At 44.7% G+C, this 19,566-nt stretch overlaps 10 protein-coding genes across 10 annotated transcripts; 3 read left to right on the plus strand and 7 right to left on the minus strand.

Moving 5' to 3' along the window:
- Nucleotides 1-1,488: 1,488 nt before the first annotated feature.
- N7495_003185 (uncharacterized protein) lies at nucleotides 1,489-2,134 on the minus strand (the record flags this gene model as incomplete). The annotated part of the gene is made up of 2 exons (XM_057205854.1): nucleotides 1,489-1,503; nucleotides 1,559-2,134. 2 exons carry the CDS (start codon nucleotides 2,132-2,134, stop codon nucleotides 1,489-1,491), a joined length of 591 nt encoding a protein of 196 aa, XP_057066461.1.
- Nucleotides 2,135-3,236: 1,102 nt separating this feature from the next.
- Nucleotides 3,237-4,881, minus strand: xanG (cytochrome P450 monooxygenase xanG; the record flags this gene model as incomplete). Its single annotated transcript, XM_057205855.1, has 3 exons — nucleotides 3,237-3,290; nucleotides 3,351-4,199; nucleotides 4,258-4,881. Coding segments are annotated over 3 exons (1,527 nt in total), but the record flags the coding sequence as incomplete, so codon positions are not given.
- A 735-nt stretch (nucleotides 4,882-5,616) lies between these two features.
- On the plus strand, nucleotides 5,617-6,741 carry pex10 (ubiquitin-protein ligase peroxin 10; the record flags this gene model as incomplete). The annotated part of the gene is made up of 1 exon (XM_057205856.1): nucleotides 5,617-6,741. One exon carries the CDS (start codon nucleotides 5,617-5,619, stop codon nucleotides 6,739-6,741), a length of 1,125 nt encoding a protein of 374 aa, XP_057066463.1.
- Nucleotides 6,742-7,035: 294 nt separating this feature from the next.
- N7495_003188 (3'-5' exonuclease) lies at nucleotides 7,036-9,878 on the minus strand (the record flags this gene model as incomplete). Its single annotated transcript, XM_057205857.1, has 2 exons — nucleotides 7,036-7,196; nucleotides 7,253-9,878. 2 exons carry the CDS (start codon nucleotides 9,876-9,878, stop codon nucleotides 7,036-7,038), a joined length of 2,787 nt encoding a protein of 928 aa, XP_057066464.1.
- Nucleotides 9,879-10,533: 655 nt separating this feature from the next.
- N7495_003189 (uncharacterized protein) lies at nucleotides 10,534-11,331 on the minus strand (the record flags this gene model as incomplete). The annotated part of the gene is made up of 1 exon (XM_057205858.1): nucleotides 10,534-11,331. The coding sequence occupies one exon, from the start codon at nucleotides 11,329-11,331 to the stop codon at nucleotides 10,534-10,536; it is 798 nt and encodes a 265-aa protein (XP_057066465.1).
- Nucleotides 11,332-11,614: 283 nt separating this feature from the next.
- N7495_003190 (Clr5 domain-containing protein) lies at nucleotides 11,615-12,097 on the minus strand (the record flags this gene model as incomplete). The annotated part of the gene is made up of 1 exon (XM_057205859.1): nucleotides 11,615-12,097. The coding sequence occupies one exon, from the start codon at nucleotides 12,095-12,097 to the stop codon at nucleotides 11,615-11,617; it is 483 nt and encodes a 160-aa protein (XP_057066466.1).
- A 244-nt stretch (nucleotides 12,098-12,341) lies between these two features.
- On the plus strand, nucleotides 12,342-14,961 carry slx4 (the record flags this gene model as incomplete). Its single annotated transcript, XM_057205860.1, has 2 exons — nucleotides 12,342-14,252; nucleotides 14,410-14,961. The coding sequence occupies 2 exons, from the start codon at nucleotides 12,342-12,344 to the stop codon at nucleotides 14,959-14,961; spliced, it is 2,463 nt and encodes an 820-aa protein (XP_057066467.1).
- A 561-nt stretch (nucleotides 14,962-15,522) lies between these two features.
- Nucleotides 15,523-16,739, plus strand: N7495_003192 (GATA transcription factor LreB; the record flags this gene model as incomplete). Its single annotated transcript, XM_057205861.1, has 2 exons — nucleotides 15,523-16,597; nucleotides 16,654-16,739. The coding sequence occupies 2 exons, from the start codon at nucleotides 15,523-15,525 to the stop codon at nucleotides 16,737-16,739; spliced, it is 1,161 nt and encodes a 386-aa protein (XP_057066468.1).
- A 634-nt stretch (nucleotides 16,740-17,373) lies between these two features.
- N7495_003193 (uncharacterized protein) lies at nucleotides 17,374-17,637 on the minus strand (the record flags this gene model as incomplete). Its single annotated transcript, XM_057205862.1, has 1 exon — nucleotides 17,374-17,637. The coding sequence occupies one exon, from the start codon at nucleotides 17,635-17,637 to the stop codon at nucleotides 17,374-17,376; it is 264 nt and encodes an 87-aa protein (XP_057066469.1).
- A 75-nt stretch (nucleotides 17,638-17,712) lies between these two features.
- N7495_003194 (uncharacterized protein) lies at nucleotides 17,713-19,212 on the minus strand (the record flags this gene model as incomplete). Its single annotated transcript, XM_057205863.1, has 1 exon — nucleotides 17,713-19,212. One exon carries the CDS (start codon nucleotides 19,210-19,212, stop codon nucleotides 17,713-17,715), a length of 1,500 nt encoding a protein of 499 aa, XP_057066470.1.
- Between the last annotated feature and the right edge of the window lie 354 nt (nucleotides 19,213-19,566).

The following is a 19,566-nucleotide window of genomic DNA, read 5'->3' on the forward strand; positions in this document are numbered from 1 at the left end:
TCGTGAGGTATGCGGTTGGTGGGTCACGTGGTACAACCACGTGATAGTTCACCAGGATTCAACCTGTTACACTAGCTCGTGTACGAATCTTAGCCCTTTGGGTATCTGGAAGTCCTCAAAGACAGCAGCAGTGGCAAATCATTTGTCAGACGCATGGATTACCTGATAAGCTCGTTCGGTAAGCAAGATTCCTTTCTCTCTTTCTTATATATACTTATAGTTCTAGGTATGATATCGAGACACGTTGGAACTCGACATATCTTATGATTCAAGATGCTATCCTTGCTTAAGAGCAGATTAAACATTGGAATAATGTTCAGAATCAGCTGATACCATTTTCAAATGATGATTGGTCTAATCTTCGTGATCTTGCCATGGTTCTTTCAAGATTCTATGAGTTTACCCAACTTATCTCTCAGCGGCAACCTCATATAAGTCTAGTAATTCCTATTTACTATGAATTGCATGACCTCCTTATAGAAGCAGCTTCTTTTGAAGGCGACTTTATAGGGCTTAGTCCTGATATCTCTTCTGCTGTCTTGGTTGGAATGCAAAAGTATAGGAAATACTATGATCTTATGGATATGCAAGATATCTATTATATAGCTCTTGCTCTTGATCCACGTGTCAAATTTGCTCTTTTAGAACAAGAGCTTGAAGATGGGGTTATCCAAGGAATCATTCAGAGCATTAAGGTCTTACTTCATAAGAAATATCCCCCTTTGGCTACCTCCATCTCTAGTTCTACTTCTAGAACTATGGATCCTCCTGCTCGACCAGGTATGAGAGCTCGTCTTCTACAAAAAGTACATTCTCAAGAAGTATCTCGGGCTTCTGATATTGATCGCTATTTTGATGAGCCTCCTATTCAAGTAGAAGGATTAATAGAAGACCAAGATGACTCTAAGTGGCTGCTTTCATGGTGGAACGCTCATAAGGATCAATACCCCAGGATGGCAGCAGTTGCAAGGGACTACCTTGGTATTCCAGCAGCTGAGGTTTCAGTTGAAAGACTTTTCAGTTCTGTAAGGGATATCCTGGGTGTTCGTCGACAATCTCTGAACAGTAAGACCATAAGAGAGTTAGTTTTGTTAAGAGATGTATATAATATTGATTCCTAATTGAAATTTCTTTTACTTGAGAATTACATGAGATTTATAACTCTATAGACTTAGAAATATATATTAGAACTGCATGTGGTTCTAGACACGTGATATAAGCTACGGATATTACGGATATCCGTACGGATAGAGGGCATTTATTCGTAACCGTAACCGTAGAGATTTTATTCGTATCCGTAACCGTAGAAATTCTACGGTTACGGTTACGGATACGGATATCCGTAAAACCGTGCCGACCTCTACTTGGAACGAATCCAATATCTCACTACCCACCCAAACGAAATGCATCAGTATAACGAACAATGAAATCTGGTAGGCCAATCACAATCCTTTGGCTCTATCCATCCATACTCCATTGCCTGAGAAATTAAAGACGCCATTTCTGGAGATATTAATCGGCAGATAACATACAAAGTTGCATCTATACCAGCGCTCACCCCGCCAGAGGATATGACCCTAACATTTGCCCCCTTCAAAAGTCCTCCATCAACAAATCGGCGAGACAATATATTTGATTCTTCATAATTAAGAGTCTGAGAGCAGGTTTCTCGTAGAAGGTCAAGGGCTCGGCGGTGAGTAGTCACGGTGATTCCAGATAGAATTCCTGCAGCACCTAGAAGAGAGGCACCGGTGCAGACAGAAAGTATGATTCGGGGTCGTTTTGACTCTCCTGATGCGTATCGGCGAATCAAGTCTAATTCCGGAGTGTTGATGTCAACAAGCTTCTTGATAGTGGTTTGGGAAGCACCTGGAACAAGCAGCATATCGTATTTTGTGATCGTTTCCCTAGCATCAGCTAGCAGAAAATCCGCTTCTATCTTCAGCGATGCGGTTGTTATAAAATTGTGTTGAGCAATCGTCTGAATTTCAAATATTGGATTGATATCATCCAGGTTTTGATGATGCAATGCACGCGAAAGAACCTCTATCGGACCAGTGAAGTCGAGAATATCTGCTCCATCGTAGACAAGTACTGCGACTTTGTAGTACTTCGTCGAGGTTGTATTGGACATATTTCATACTCGTTGGCTTTAACGCTGTCTTGACAAGGGGTTGACTTGCAACGTAGTAAAGAATACTTGAAAAATGAGTTGGTGTAAATGCAGCAGAGCTTTGTAGTTTAATATCCATGAATCCATGGATGGCTTACCAGCGATCACTCCTCTTAGGTCCGGTGAGCAGTATAAATGGTTGTGCCACCTCCACTCACAAGCGCATAAATATATCTCCCGACAAGAACCTTGGAAAGTACAATTTCTACTCACCTGATATGACATTTGTATTCATGGTACCTAGGTATTAAGTAGCACGCATTCTGAAGTGCCGAGATAAGTTAGTGGATGATGATGAAATCCGCGTTCTTTATGCTCATAAATAGAACGACTTCGTCGGATCTCGGACGAATCATGCATCCCCCGTAGTCATTTTTTCCTCGTATCATCTATCAATTGTTTCCAAGCTCAATTAGTCCAATCTGTGAATATATTAGGATCAAGTGTTGCTGTTTTTTCAACCAATCACAGAATCGTTTTCCATTAGTACTGCTCTCCGCAAGTTACCAATAAGTAATTTTACAAATCACTATTTTTTAGTCTGAAACGCCTGTCTACAGTGTTTTGCCGGCAAATAGGTTTCAAAATTATTCATGAACAGTAGCCTTAGTAAGCGAGAGCTCCATAGAATCAAGATTAAAGTTGAGCTATTTCATCAATGAGATACCCTATACACACTCTCAAGGCTGTAAATTTTGTGCAAACTCATGGTTGCTGAGAATTTATATTCGGAATTTACGGAGTCATAAGGCTTGAATCTGATGTCTATTGCTCACTTAGCCATCAATCGTTTAGTGAAGAACAGAATAAAATATCGTACCATTTAGATACCAATGGCGACATAGGGAAAATATCACAAGCGAGAAGAACATCGAAACTAAAATGACACGAGAAGCAACCTTGGAAACCTTGAGAGGCTAAGTTACATAAGCCTCACTTTACAGAGCAGGCTCAACCACACTCTGTACAACCCAAGACATGTTGTCAGATCGAAGACAAAAACCACCAATCTAGACTAAGAAGATATAGCCTGTGCATTTTATTCCTCACACATATTCTCACATATGCTGGTAGGTTGTACGATCACCCGGAGCATCAAGGGAGCAAGGATTCCACCCTAATTCTTATTAGAAATTGCAATTGTTCTCGTAGCTGGCAGTCAGAGGAAAAGACTCACCGATGTCAACTTCAATTGATATGACGGGTCAACTGTCCATTCCATCCGTCGCGTCATCTCAAATAATAAAAGTTTCATCTGTAGTACCGCAAACCCTTGTCCTAAGCATTTTCTAGAGTGTGCGTTGAAGGCAATGAACTGACACTGCGTCGTCTTGAGGCGAAGCTGGCTCTGAATTATCTTCACATCGTTTCCCCATCGTTCTGGAATGAATTCACGAGCATTAGGTCCCCAGATGTTTGTGTCTGTATGAACACCAAATGCGTTCCATCCTACCCAGGTATGATTCGGGATTGGAACCTTTCCTCCTAATATTGACTTTTGAGTTGTTACACGGTTGATGAGCTGTGAAACCGGAGGATATAGGCGTAGAAGCTCCAAAACAACGGTTAAAAGGTAGGGCATAGAGTTTACTTCATCGGTAGATGGGTTTGCTGTTTTCATTGCAAGGATTTCAGCACGGAGTTTCTGTTGCACAGCTTGATTTTTACCAAGTTCCCAAAGTGCAGAATTTAGAAGTTGCTGTGCATTTTCGTGAGCCGTGAGAAAAGTCACTTTCAAGTTGTTGCAGTATTGGACTTCTGTGATTTTCCCTTCTTTCAAAGCACGATCTAGGCCGTCAACTACCTGTTCTGTGCTATCGGGACTTTGAAGGGCTTGGGGTCTTTTCCGAACAGTTTCCACGAGCAGGTCCCCAAACTCCTGCATGATCCCAAAGGCAACCTTTCGCTGCGTGAATATCTTCGGAAATCGGTCGAGGTCCGGAAAGTTAAAGAACAAGGGGCTGAACAATGTCTTCTTTATGATGGTTTGCAGCTCTTCGATACGCTGACCAGGTTTCTCTAATGTCTTTTTCACGATGATTAGTAAACCTTGTCACTGGAAAATGTGATTTTGCATGAATTACCTCAAGGTCAACACCCATAAAGCTGACCCCCATACAGCTGAGTGCCCATCTTTGAATAATTGGATTGACTGTTATTCCTTTCTCAGGCCCCAACTTAATCTGTTCACCCAGGATGATATCCACAAACAAACGAGATTTTTGAATAAGGAGTGATGAGTCCGTGATGCGCCTCTGTAATCCTGGCTTCATAATAGACGTAAAGAGCCGCCAGTTGTGACCGTGTGCATTGATGATATTATCCCCAACTAGAGCAGCAATGACACTCCAGGGAATCTTCTTCTGGCTACCAGCTTTGGCGTAGATATCTTCGTGACGGAACATATCTACTAGAAGCTGCGGTCGTGTAGCGAGTATGTTCCATCGACCCGCAAACCAGATCTTAACGGCGCCGTATTTTTCTAGTGGCTCACGGAGCCACCGGTCAAAAATGGCATCTTGTCCCATATCACTCCACAGGCCGATGAGTGAGATGTATATTGGCACAGTTGGGATGTTTTTGGGCATATCGCCTGGAATCCGGAGATACCAATATAATATCGAAATTATCGTGATGATGAAAGCAGGAACACACCGGCCCCAGGTGATGGCTTCAAGTAGATCAAGCATCTTCATATTAATGTTCATTTTCCAGTTCTGAAAGTTGAAATGCTATACCTCTGGCGAAATTTGAGAGCGCCTGCCGATTTTATATCGACGTATGTGTCGCGTATTTGAAGGGAAGCATCTAACTAAGAGGCAATGTTTCTTCAACAGGAATATTCAAGAGATTTTCATGCTAATTTCAATACTATCCTGATGTTTTCAAAGATGATATATGCCGGGATTTCCGGCTCAGAGTAGATAATGGTATGCTGACTCCCACTACTTAACTGGGTGAATCATAAAGCTTTCTGCCCGACTCTGGGAACACAAATTGTTTCAATATGGAATTGATGAGACATGCTGACATGAGACACACTCCTAGGATGATATTTGCTGTCAATCTGCCTTTTAGGTGGTACATGATGAGCTGATATCACTGTCTGACGAGAATAGCTGGTGGGGCGATGAGAGCCAGAGAACAAGGCTCCCAAGGATATCAGTATAGGAATCCATGCAAAATTTTACCATACTATCCTTTGAAAACAATGGTACTTAATTACATTCAAACAATTATTAGATCAATTGATACGATTACGATGACCGAGCCGGTCACCTGACATGGGCCGAGGTTGTCACCGTCCGGGAAACGACACCGAAGCTGGAGAGTAGCATTTATTGTTCGTGGAGAAGGATTCACAATTCCGTCGGAATATTTTTGCTAGATCTGTCCTATATTGACTGAAATACTGGCATCGCTCGAAAACAAAAAAAAAAAAAATGGCTGATGAGGATCCTCAACTCTCACTCTCAACGTCCAACACCACTCTCAGCTCACCGACCTCCCATTTCTATCCTTTCGCGACCTCTCCAGACATAATCCGCTCCCATGAAAAGGATTTATATACTACTGGTAGCCTTATAAATCAAGCCCAGAATATTATACGATCTCTACGTGGCGCCCGGTATGCCCATGCACACTCCGACACCATCAAACACCTCACCTCACTACTCTACCTTTCCCTGACCACAGCCATTGGCAACCGTACTCTCGGCGAAGAATACTGCGACATTGTCCAATTAGAAGATGACACACTACGTCTTCCAGAAATTACACGGCGCGTCGGTTACATCCTGAGCAGTATTCTCGTCCCATGGGGACTACAACGGCTCTTACCCGCACTACGGCAGCGTGTGCGGAACAAGCTCGAGCGTAACATTGCTCGCCAGCAGCTCCGAGAGACACAACAAGCCGGCCTATTAAATAAATCAATTCCTACCCTCATCAAGCCAAAGCCTTTCTTTACCAAACTGCGAATTCAGCAATATCTCCTCGAACACCTGGGCTCCATCACCTCTCTCTCCCCTATCTACGCCCTCAGTATTGCAACGTTTTATTTTACAGGCTCTTATTACCACCTCTCTAAAAGAATATGGCGTCTTCGCTATGTCTTCACAAAAAAGATTGATGATAGTAACCAGCGTATCGGGTACGAGGTGCTCGGCGTGCTGATGGTGCTCCAGATTGCTGTGCAGGGGTTCCTGCATATACGCAAGATAGGGCAAAGTATGAACAGTGACGAGGATCAAGTTAAAAATACTGGAGACAGTTCTGAGGGTGAGGCGCTTATAAATTCGATCCAGAACCCGGCTGCTGTGCCGTTGCTGCCTGGTTCGGCGGTGCGATATGATCTTGAAGAGGATCCAGGTGCGGTTGCGTGGATCCCTGATGGACAGCAGCGGAAGTGTATTTTGTGCTTGGATGCATTCAAGGATCCCTGTGTGACTACATGTGGACATGTATGTTGCTGGGTCTGCATTAGGGATTGGGTTCGCGAAAAGCCCGAATGCCCACTTTGTCGGCAGGAGGTGCTGCTTTCTAAAGTTCTTCCCCTAAGAGGATAGCGACAGCCAGCCTTTTTCATCGTGATGCGATATTTAATCACCTAAATACTTTTCTAAAATAAAATACCCCCATTTTTCGTTCGTTCTTCGATGTTTCAGCTCTTTAGCTCCTGTTGTATAGCCAGGATTTGCTGAATTGGTTGTCGTGGAAATATTGGAGATTGGTATGACAGATATGCTATTAAATGTGAAAAAAGCATTGATGTTTGATGGCACCGTGGTAGAGAAGTTGAAAATGGAAAGGAATGAGGCGCCTTATTTCTCCGTGGCATCTTTCATTAGACCAGGCAAAAGTCATTCTTTGTCCCCAGTAACAGTAGCCTCGCTTTGAGGAAGAATAATGGGCAGATTGAGATCAGCATGGGCAGGACGAGGAGGAACAGGGTTCATGGCCAGCCTTTTCTGCTCCATGATGTTGAACAAACACAGACCAGCGTAGGGATCGGTAGCAGCATCTGGTTACAAATTTTAGTTTTCATGATTTTCAAAAGGGTGTTAGGCGGAGACTTACATTGGACTTGGCGATAACTCAATGGTCGGTTCCAGTCGCCGCACCTCACATCTTCACCCTTGTCGAGGGGCAAGCCAAAATGCTCTTTCATCTGGTCGCTGAGATTGACATATCTCTTGTTGACGAGTTTGGGATTGCTCTGGCCGTATTTCACTAACTTGAAGAGGTGGCTCAGTTCAAAAATCGATCGGGCGTTGATACCAAGGTATTTGCGTAAGCGAGTCGAATCTCCTTTTATGGCGACGCCAACCTTGGTAATGTGAGGTGCCTCAAGGATGTGCTGCAAAGACGGCGCGACGAGGTCTTGAAGATTGCGTGCAGGCTTGAAAAGAGCGATCTGGAATAAAGCAATGCGCTCTTCATTCGCGAGCTGGATCACTGATAGGTTCTCTTGGATACTGTGTGATGCTGAGGCCTGCGCCTTCCACTCCATATCAAATCCGATCACCTTGCTGTCAAGAAAGTATTTTGCGACTTCTTCTGTACTCTGCAATGTACGGCAGTAATGTACAACCAGCTTCTGACCGTCTGGTCCACGCTGCGAATTGTGACTCCAGAACAGCGATTCGGCCAATTCGTCAACTGTACTTGTGGATATAACCTGTGATGTCCTTGGGGAGGCATCGGGATCTTCAGTACAGTGCGATCCGTCCAGAGCTATCGGTGGCATGTGGAGCAGTTCTCGACTGGAGACACCAGAGGTACTGAAGGATCTTCTGCCAAGTGTCTTGCCATTCCTTCTTCCAACCAATAGTCTAACCCAACGAGCCAAACCAACCTTGGTAGAGGGCTTTGTTGTCCTTCCAAATTCTGCTGTCATCTTATGACGAGGCTCCACGGAAGCTTTCTTCTCGCCGACAAGCTTTTGAGGAGAAGCTAGAAAAGGAACAATCGAGTTCCCTGATCTCCTAAATCTTGGTTTTTCTCCTTTAGTCCTCCATGAACTTTGGGTTATGGAAGCAAGGCGTTTAGCCTTGAGTTTCTGCCGTCGACTGAGCTTCGTAGAGCCAAATTCTGGTATAGCCAAGGGCGCCCGACGCGAATTCTGTAATTCATGGAACTGGATTGACAACCGCAAATGGAAATTTTCCCACTTTTTGTCCTCATCCATGCCTGATTTCACTGCCATTCCCAAGAAGGTGTGTACATACCAAGATTGAATACAAAGGCCAGCAACTTTGGTAGCCCAAGCTTGAAATAGCGCCTTATTTTGACTCAGGGGATTCGGCGGCACAAAAAGTCCCTCTTCTTGAAAAATGCTTGGTAGGCCTAGTTTGAGTAGTTTTTCCTCAACAAGAAGACGAGTCCAGTTGGCATCTCGGTATTGGAGACATATAAACCGATAGCTTGACAGATAATCTTGCATTTTAATGACGCAACTTTCTATGTCATAGGCGAGTTTCCATCGACTGGGGGAAGGAACTGAATTCCAGAGAGGCCCGTGTCTTCCTCTCAGGGTACTGATCAAATACCACAACTCTTTGTTCAAATTGAAGTTATACATCTCGTTCAGGAAGATTGGCGCCATAACATCGAGCTGCCGCCAGGCTATATTCAGTTTGGCGCTTTTTGCTTGTTCTGACCCATTCCATTTCCTGATGTATACTCTCTGAAAGTACTGAAGAGCAAAGGCTTCGCGTTCAACAAGGTACTTTCTGGCTATTCGGTGCGGTTCATCGTCCAGAATGAGAGATCCCATGACCACATGAGGCTGAAAGCCTTGTTGCATAGAAGGAAGAAGTGTAAAAATATCATTGTAATTCCATACAATAGAATCACGAAGCGGATTTCGATCTTCCATCCTTAGCCGCAGTGCAGCACGATGATCATGAGCCGCATTAAGGAAGTCACTCTTCGCATTCTTTCCAAGTTTGTCCAAGCTCTTGTATCTCAGGTTGAGGAGGTTTAGGTGATGACATAATTCCTGAATTTCGGACAGGCCTTCTGCCACGGCACTAGTCATCGACTTGTGTATCATATACTTCGCATTGAATACTGTTCGATACTCCAAAAGAGTATTGATTTTGGCTCTTGCAGATTTTCGGGGAGCAATGTACTCTCGGTGCAATGTTCGTCTGAACTCGGCTATGAAATTCTGCGAATATTCAAGTTTTCTTTGAATTCTTCCGACATTAATGTTCACCAAGCCTAAACGCAATAATTTGATTTCATTATTCATTTGCTCAAGATGCTTCACCATCAATGGAGTATGGGGGAATTCAATGTTGCAATACTCCTTGACAAAAAGTTCGTATTTGGCTTTGCTTCGCAGGACATGGCATTCTAGGCTCGCGACTCTGTCGATGACCATGACTTTGTATCGAAATGCGGAAATTTGCTTCTCAAATTCAGTCAATTCGGAGGATATTTGACTTCGTTCTTCAATCAATCGCGAAAAAGCACTGTGAACGGAGTGGCATTCCCTCATGAAATACTCATGACGCTCACGGATTCTCCGTTCGTGCTCACTGAGAATAGCATTGTGCAGCCAAATATACTCATCGCGCAAGTTTGTGAGCCCACTGAACCGGTCCCACAATCGTTGTACCCTCTTAGGGTCAATCCATTTTAGTTTGGGAGTCTTCTGTCGAGACGCAATCAAATTTCTCATATCCTTCGGGGGCATTGCGCATAAGGACCTGAAAGGTCTCATTCCAGGTCTCAAAACAGATTTTTTTGGTACCTCGACCTCGGCAATATCATCGTCGTCGTCTTCTAATATAATTCGTGCCGAGGTTGTGTTGGAGAAAGTTCGAAGATATCGCGAAGTAATCTGTTGATCAGAAGATATTCGCTCGGGAGTGAATCCATGATAGAGTATCTTTTGAGGCACCGTCGAATTTATAAACCGGCAACAGAGGAGCTGCCTACGGCACGAGACCAAGGACGAGTACCTTGGCCTTGCTCGTCGGTTTGTCCACGTTCGCATACTGCGGGGTGAGCATAGTGGTGCTCATACGAAAATAGGACTTCAATGAGCTCTTGGAAGCTTAAGCTGTTGAGAGAGAATTTGAAATGATGAAATAGATAATGGTTGATAGTCCACTCGAAGTACGGGCAGAGAATAGGCGGTGAATCCGGCGGACTTAAGTCTGCTTACATAAAGGTTTGGAGTAAATAACTAGTTAGTTAAATAGTTCTTTATTTAAATATGTAGTAAATAACTTATTTATTTACTTTGGAGGTTATTTAGTTAGTTGTTAAGCCAGCAATACGGAGTAGCATCATTATCATTCCGTTTCTTGTTTAATTTCAACACAAGTCCAAACTCATTAGAGTCATTACAGTGCCCATTCCGAGACACTTGTCGGCTCACTGCACAGTGAAAGGACTGGATAAGCTCCAGCATTATAGTGATTGAGCGCGCGCTGTCTTAGTTCCAAGTAGATATTCCGGAAGGGTTGATCTAAGCTATCTCGCCGCATATCAAGAGGATCAAAGCCCATCTCTTGGAAATGGCCAAGACACCATACCATTGTCTCTGATGGAAGGTATTTATCGACATCCCAGCTCTCAACGTGTTGCTGTAACCCACGCAAATGGGTCTTATCAACAGTGAGCTTATAATCTTCAATACCATCAGCTGGACACGTATAATTATAAAAGGGTTTCCCCGCAATGGCGTTCTCAGTCCTAGGCCGGCTATGGTGCTGGTTGGTTGTGCCCACGAAGCATTTGATACTTGACCGGATCGATGGCATGTAGACTGCCAAGAGGGCTACCTGTTCAGGTATTGATTCTGAGAAAAGACCTTCGGATTGAAGCCTCTGAAAGTAGCGATACCACACGAAAGTTGATGACTTCGATAACTGGGTCCACCAGTATTTTATTTTTTTGTTGTCCGCATCCTGGATATAGCGAAAGCATTCATCTGGGGAAATATTAGGTTCAGAGGCCTTTCGTATAGTGACATGCGCATTAATCAGGGCAGTTGTCTCCGACTCTTGACGAGCACAAATTATTCGCGGCTGAAAATTTATTTGTGCTACAGTATTAGCATGCTGGCATAGTATGCTTCCTTCCGTGCGATTTTTAACCCCGATATAAACCCACGTTATGCAACGCGAGTATGCATCCATGGCAACATACACCTGACAGATTTAGCTTTGAGACTTTCGAGATCAAGCTCCCGCATCACATACCTCGATTCCGAATGGGTGTAGTCTTGTATATCCATCAACATACCAGATTAAATTAGGTCCAGGTGAGATAATGGTTGGGCGGGGGCGCTGAGGAAGAGTATTACATCGACGTTGAGCAACTAGATCAGGACGAAGATTGCGATATACAGAATGTATTTGCTGTCTGATAAGGCTAAAGTAAGCAACTACTATCCCTTTTCCTTGAATTTACGCGAACAACTTACTCCGGGAATCGAAACCCATTGCGTTGAAGATGGGAATGCAAAAGACGACGTCCTTGGCCCTCAATCCGTCCAGTCTCAAGTTCATTTAACAAGACAGTTTCAATTTCTCGTTCGCGTTGTTGTCGAAGTTCAGGATCATCAATTCGAAGCTGAATTCCAAGCTGTCTTCGAAGTCTTCCAAGCGACCTGTCAGAGATGTGCAATCCTTCGTCGGCAAGGACTCGGAGAATTTGTTTCGTTGAAAGTGTGGTGGTCGAATAGAGTGCACGAACGCGCTCATGTAAATTAACATCATCAATCCGAGTTACCGTTCGCTGTCGAATTCCCCACACTTGTAGTCGGTTTCGAAGAGTTCGGGTAGATGTATTTAATCCATATTTTTGCTTCAAGTCAGTGCGAATATCTGGGGCACTCTTTCCACCCTGGAAGGCGGTAATGATCTCCTCTTTATGAGGCTCCAGATCGATTCTGGGTGGCATACTAAATACAGGAAAGCTCAAATTGACATTTTGATAATAGATCATGAGCATGATTGTCGAGCAATAATGAGCGGTGGGTTGGGCGGTGAAATAGAGCTCCATAATACTGCCCCACCTGGAAGCAGTTGTCGCCTTGAATTACAGGCACAAAAAACGCATATTGAATGTGGTAAATCGAAAGGGTCCATAGTTTCTCAACGCGGCGCCGACGTGCTGCGACAGTTCGAACGCGTTTCCTGCCATAATGACCGGCAGGTCGGATGTTATTATAATATCTTCATCTCCACCTTCACTACCAGCTGAACCGCGGGCTACGTACGATATAGCGGGCGCGTTTATTGTTCCACCACAACCTCCATCTCCGTCGACCTTGCCACCCTCAATATCTAAAGCCTCTTCGCGTTCTCACTACTTTTCAGCAACAGCAAGTGAAAATCCAATAGGGAAACGCCAGATTTCAAAGAAGTCCTCTGCAGAAGAGCCAATTTCGAATGAAGCGCCGACCAAGCCACGTAAGAGAGCGCAGAAGACAGTCAAGGAGTCAACAACGACTCCAAAGAGCCTAGAAACGGGATCTCTCGCTTCCCGAGACAATGCCGCTGAGAAGAAGACTACTAAGCCTCGGAAACCTCGTCCTACCAAGAAAAAGGAAGCAAATAGTGGGACACAGGATGGCAACGTTTCCAACAATGACCAGCCAGCAAAAAAGTCGAAGAAAGCGGTAAAGAGAGACGAACCTGAAAACGCTGGAAAAAAAGACAGCAAACAATCGAGTGCATTGAGAAAGAACGAGGATTTACAACTAGACAAATCAACAACACGAAGGCTGGACTGGACACCACCGAAAGATCCTACCTCCAATGGCGTGGTCATGATGAATGATCAACCAGACGCAGAAGGCGAAACACTCGGTAGATTTGGAAAGCTGATGTCGGGTTATAACTTCTCTGGGCTGGCATCAGATCCACACCAGATTTCCTTGAATATTGAGAGTACTGGTCCAACTCAACGGAGGAGGATCGAGCTGGTGGACCACCCAGTTCAGCCCCAACTCAAAGAGACATCTGAGACGAATGACGCAGTTGGCCCTTCAACATCAATAGCCCAAATCCAACCGACTATAAAACTGAAAAGATTCTCAACTCTAACGGCCCGCATGACTGCAATGTATGCTTCAACGGATATAAAAGACGATGACCCATCAGGAGATTCGCAGAGTGCTACAGATGACAAGACTAAACGCAAAATAAAGTCGAGGAAACGCGAACTTGTATCAACCGTTCTTGCTCCAGAAGATGTCTTCAAGACTTTGGATGAGCAAGATCTCGTTTTCGGTACATGTAGCCAACTGGAGATGAACGATTCGCTGGAAACATTGAGAGAAACACAACAAGCCATTCGTTCATCGGAAAGCCTTGCCCTGCAAGAAAGAGAACGAAATGTTTCGTCCGAGCCAACGAGATCACACGAGTCAATATCTGCTCGTATAGAATCGTATGCAAACGGTACAAGAAATTTATGGAATGTTGCCGCTCGTGACACGGATGGATCTTTACGTCAAACAGAAGAACTGGAAATTGTGGACCTTACAAAGACACCCCCACCCGCCAAACAGAAAGTTGGCACCACCACTATACTAACCACATCCAATACATTTATCGCCCCTAGGAATGTTGACCTATTTGACGCAGAAGTCGAAAAGCCAACATATCCTACCAAGAAAAACCCAGCTCCTACTGCGGATGAACAACAAATCCCAAATTCAGAACCTGCAATATCGACTGAAACCTCGGAAAAAACACTTGTACCAGTGACAATCAGCCAAGAAGTAGACTTTGAATGTTCTTCTAGGCATCCTTATAATGGATTATCCGACGCAGATCTCCTGAAGCATATATCTGCGTATGGATTCAAGCCAGTCAAAGGTCGCAAGAAAATGATAGAGCTGCTTGAAATGTGCTGGGAATCTATTCAACAATCGAAGAAAAACACCCCTGTACCCGAATCGCAGCCTCAAGCTGAAAATGTCCAAACGGAAACCTCCGCCAGAGTACCAGCCCCTCGTGCTAAGTCAACTGCAACGACCAAGAAAGACAAGAAGGGACAGGGAAGCTCCCAAACATCCAACTGGCATAAAGCATTGAAGCCGCCTTACGTAGGTTATACGGATGCAGAACTGTCTAGGCAGGTAGTTGAATTTGGATTCAAACCTGTTAGAAGCCGGAAAAAAATGATAGCGCTGCTCGAAACGTGTTGGGAATCCATTCAGCAAAAGAACGATGATACTCCTGTTGCTTCTTCCCCAAAAACAGCCACCAATATCTACAGATTTAGACATTGACATTGAGATTCAAGATTCCGAAGAAGATGTTATACCATCGCGAGTTCAGCATCTCGACAATGAGTCACTTTCCAACAAATCTAACTCTGGTCGCCAACCCTCTTTGGACATTTTGCCAAAACCAATTCCCTCTATCCCTACTAAGCGCAAAAACGCTCCCTCCAAAACGTTGCGCAGCAAGAAGGATGCAAAGCTCGCGTCATCCAACTCCACTGTCAAATCTTCAAACCCAAGTTCTACCAAGAAAATTAACCTGCCAGACATTTTGGTCCAAATCAGCAAAGCTGTACTGCCATCGTCTGGTATTTCTGCCCCATCGGTCTCATCTGGCGGTCGAGGCAATCCAACATGGCATGAAAAGATACTCATGTACGACGCTATTGTCTTGGAGGACCTGACAACTTGGCTGAATGTCGAAGGCCTCGGCCTAGTTGGGGAAGACCGCGAAGTTTCTACCGCTATAGTCAGGGAGTGGTGCGAGAGCAAGGGGATTTGTTGCTGCTGGAAGAACTCCAATTGGTAATATGGCCATATCCGAATTACTTCGATATCTATTTGTACTGAAACATTCGTGAATAACGCTATAGGACTGACTATACCCAGCCGATGACACATTGATAGACCTATATTTAGTTCTTACTATAATAAACAGTTCGTGGATGCTATTTCCTGCATATTGTGTGGTAAAGGTATGGCAGAAATGGGCCTCACCGCCCGATTGCATCTAGACCCCTAGAGATCGGCTATTCGTATCTTGAACCGCATTGGACAGGTTGTTATTTCCTTCATTTCTGAAGCGGGATTCACAAGAGGTCCGTGTGTTACGTGCGATAGCCACAAGGGGATGTTCAATCTCCTTTGTTATAACAACCACAGAATCAAAATCAGACCAAGAGGTTTGGAAATGACCTTTCCTATTCTCGGTCTATATTGGCTCTTTTCTTTCACCTGCCTTCTAAGTAGTACACTGCTCTAGTCTCACCATTCTATTCCGTTAAGCTCAAGTTAGCCAGTGAGGGTCTAGTCCTCTCTCAACCTTTAAACAGCCTCATCCACTTCCATCCAACCCAGCGCAGATCTTGCAATGTCACTGAGCCAATATCCGCCCCAAGCGCCCTTTGATAGCGCCCATGTCCCCACACGACAGTCGCAATCCGAATTACTCGACGCGTATCCGATCGACGCTTATCCGATCGAGCAGCCGCCCAATATGACATATAGCCAGGCTGCACCTGATCAGGGGTGGACGCAACTTGTATTGGAAGAAATGAAAAATTTGCTACTTCTTTTAAACGCCGAGGGTCGAATCATATATGCGTCGCCGTCGTCAAAGCTGATCACTGGCCGCTCACCGAAGCAGCTCGAAGGTAGCCTTTTCAACGAGTACATTCACGATGACGACAAGTCTGTTTTCCTGCGCGATATGGACGAATCGGTCGCTTCAGACGAACAATTTCACACTCATGTACGATTTCAAAAATTCAATGGCACGTACTGTATACTGGCGATCAATGGACACCCTCACATTGGTAACGACGATAATTCCAAAAAACGCAAAAGAGCAAGCCAGGAGCGTTGCGTTGGTTTCTTTCTTATGTGTCACCCTTGTCCTACGAAAAGCTCCTTACTCCTTGACTCTTATCTCGAGCACAAGATAGCAAATGCGCGTCTTGTGCAGCAGATCGCTAAATTGAAAAAGGAAGAGGATGAAGAGGCAAATTTAGCCCGGGGGTCTTTCATCAAAACAGATACGGACTCTGTTGACAACAGCACTGCACGGGGGTCATCTAGTGATCATGAATCAACCGACACTGTTGGGACCAATTCGTCCGATTCCGACACCAATATTTCTTCAAATAATACATCGGAGAGGGGAGCTACTGTCAATCGCCCGTCTCATGTCGATGGCATTGAGGTAATTACTGGTCTTCAATATGGTCTTGGCGAGCGGTCGGAAGGACTCAGTACTGGCCGCGGCCGGCTGGTTAATTGCGATATCGATATAACCACAGCAGCGGACCAAGCCCGCACTGCTCAAGAAGGAGACAGGCGCAAGAGGCTCAGAGGTCAATATGTCTGCACTGACTGTACAAAGACTGATTCACCAGAGTGGCGGAAAGGTCCCGAGGGACCGAAGACCCTGTGCAATGCCTGTGGCTGTAAGTATTTGGCCCGAGCGTATTAACTATTTCTTCCGCTGACATCATATGTTTAGTGCGTCATGCTAAAAACAAGAAAAAAGAGAGAGAACGCCAGGAGAAAGAACTCCGCAAGAAAGGACTCCAACACCAAGAGTCCTAGTACTGTGACTGTTCATATTATATTGATTTAGCTACAATACCCTTTTGCCTTTTTTCTCTGCCTTGCAAATTCAAACTCAATGGCTAATGCATGGACTTCTTCAAAGAAGTTATCACGGGTCCTGAATGCTTCATATAACGGCGTTCTTGTCACTCCTCTTCAACAGGTGCTACTAGTTACGAAGGTGCAGGTCATCTACTGTTCACCCAACGCCATTTATGAAGGCGAGATCCTGGCCAAGGGTCCTCGGTTTCTTTGCTTTTCCAATCATATTACTTCTTCTGAATCTGTAACCTAATTTGCAACCTTGGATATAGCTTACAGTGTATTTCAAGCCTTATATACGGTTAGTCTTGTTTTTGAAACCAGTTTACATTGTTCAACGGCAGATAAATGCTTTCCTTTTTTGAACATTTCATTTAACATAATAAAGGCTTTCCTTGCTTTTTTTCGTTTATATTTTCTACTACCAACTTCGCGAAATATCAATAAAAGCACAGGAAAAGATGGCGCACAAGAACAGTAGCAAAGGCGCTCAGAAACTTCTGCAGCAAAATCATCAGTCTTAGGCTTCAACCACAAGCAAAGTAGTCAAACTCGCAATATCACGATATGAGAACCAAACTTTCCGTACTCACATACCCTGTGGGAAATGCCCAGCTGTCCAACAAGCCCTCCAAATCCCAATCCTCATCTTGCTCATTTGCTCATTCATACACCCAGTGGCAGGTCTCTCTGGAGTGTATTGACTGTCCCGGTCTTCCAAGTCATCTTCACGCTCAGACCCAGTACTCTCAAGCTCTAACTCATTAATCAACGGTGGTTGTGACAGAATATTCTGGACGCCAACACAGCGTAGAAACACAGCAAAACTTGTCAGACACGCCTTGAAAATCATTAGTCTTGGATTTCAATCATAGTAAATCTGGAAGGTGACGAACCTCGCAATATAAACAATACAATGAAACTTGCTCTACTCACTTACCTTGCTCAACTCCTCAATCTCATGTTCATTATCTGTCCAGTCTCCAATGGAAGCATTTGACTGTCTTCTCAGTTGTTCTAGATACTCCTCAACTTCAGGGTTAACAGATTCTGTCTCGTCGTTTTGCCCATCTTGATTGCCGGCTCGGCTTGTCTCGAGCGTTCTCAAGGGTACAGGAACTAATTCGTCTTGAGAGTAGGAAGAAGAAGGTATGTCGTACTCAAGATCTTGGAAGAATCTATACATATGACGCATCTGCTCTTCGAGCGTTCCTTGCCTCAGTGATTCGTACACTTCTTTTCCCCCACCTCTCTGCTCAAGCCCTTTGAAGAATTTATGCACCACACTCATTTGCTCTTTGAGTGTTGGTCGCTGAAGTCCTTCAAAGACCTTTTCCATCTCGGCTCTTTGCTGTTCGAGTGAAAGTCGCTTAAATACTTGGTATAAGTTTTGCGTGCTGGTTCTCTGCTCTTCGGTGGTTAGTGTACCAATTGAGCGCGTGGTAGACGGACCTAGTCTGCGAGATTTCCTGCTCTCATGCTCTCGAGAAGCCTTTGGTTCCCGCGAGTTAGAAGGACTTTTTCTGGGATCATTGCGGGATGTTCTGTACTCACGCTCTTGCGATACCCTCTGTTCACGCGAACTAGAAGGATTATCTTCGGGGCGAGTGGCAGGCGCGTTGGAGCTACGCGGCTTATACTTGTGCCTATGTGGCCGGCTTGGATCCAGCCTCCAAGCAATAACACACTTCTTGCGCGTTTCCTTCATATGCTCAGCCATAATCGCACCTGTCAGCAGCAGTTCTTCGGCGACTGGATCACCAAATTGATAAATACACTCATTCAGGAAAGGGGTCAGCCTTGCTGTACGAGAATATTGACGGTCTCTCACACCGGGGTTAATATGGGTCCTCCCCCGACTCAGTACCACCGTCCTTAAATCTCGGAGGAGATCTTTGTTCGAGGCTATGCGAGCTAGCTGACATCCCCCACATAGATTAATCTGATATTCCCAAGCTCCAGGAGAAAGATCGCTTGAACCAGGTTTGAGCCACATGCCCCTTATCGCACGAACATCTTTCAAGACTTCAGCCTCAACTGCGCTGACTATATCGGGAAATGCATCCATATGCTTCAATTTAGTCGTGACTTCGCTCTGTATAAGCCCAGTATACTGATCCACTAGATAGGGGTTGATGGTCTTATGCAGTTGACATAGAGGAGATTTGAGTCTCGTTGTTAGTCTGCGAATTCGTCCACATCGTAGCCGGTTTGGCAGGGCTTCGACTAGCCGTCGGATTCGTGGTATGTTCCTTCCTTGGCAGATTGTGTTATCTAGATGAAATACTCCGGCTAGTCTCTGTAATTCACGGCTGCTCAACTCGAGAACTAACTTGGGATATGGCTTACTCCATTCAGATTCCCGTCTTCGGGCGAGATTTGGGTTCACGATGAACTGGCTAGGTAGCAACCCTTGGTTGTTCGCCATTTTTTCCTTGCCAATTGTTGTTTTTTAGGCTTTATTGAGGGTTAACTAGGGATCAGTTTTTGAAGCCAAATGAGGTTGTAGGTTGTGGTGATTTGTGAATGTCTGTGATCAGACGAAGTTCTGGGCTACTGCCCCTTTATACATGACTCCATTGCGATGTCGACTACCTTAATAACTCGAACAATACAACCTGAGACAGTATAAAGGCTTGGAACAATGAGCCTTAGAATGAATAAGGTATAATGGCTTTGTTGTCATTACTCAAAGGGGTACAGGGATCCATCTTCTATGTCGCCATCCACAATAGATGGGCATAAATCTTTGAAAGAGGCATGAGTTGAATCATTTCAAAGG

Source organism: Penicillium taxi (assembly GCF_028828555.1).
Source record: "Penicillium taxi strain IBT 34144 chromosome Unknown utg000002l_segment0_segment0, whole genome shotgun sequence".
Taxonomy (NCBI): domain Eukaryota; kingdom Fungi; phylum Ascomycota; class Eurotiomycetes; order Eurotiales; family Aspergillaceae; genus Penicillium; species Penicillium taxi.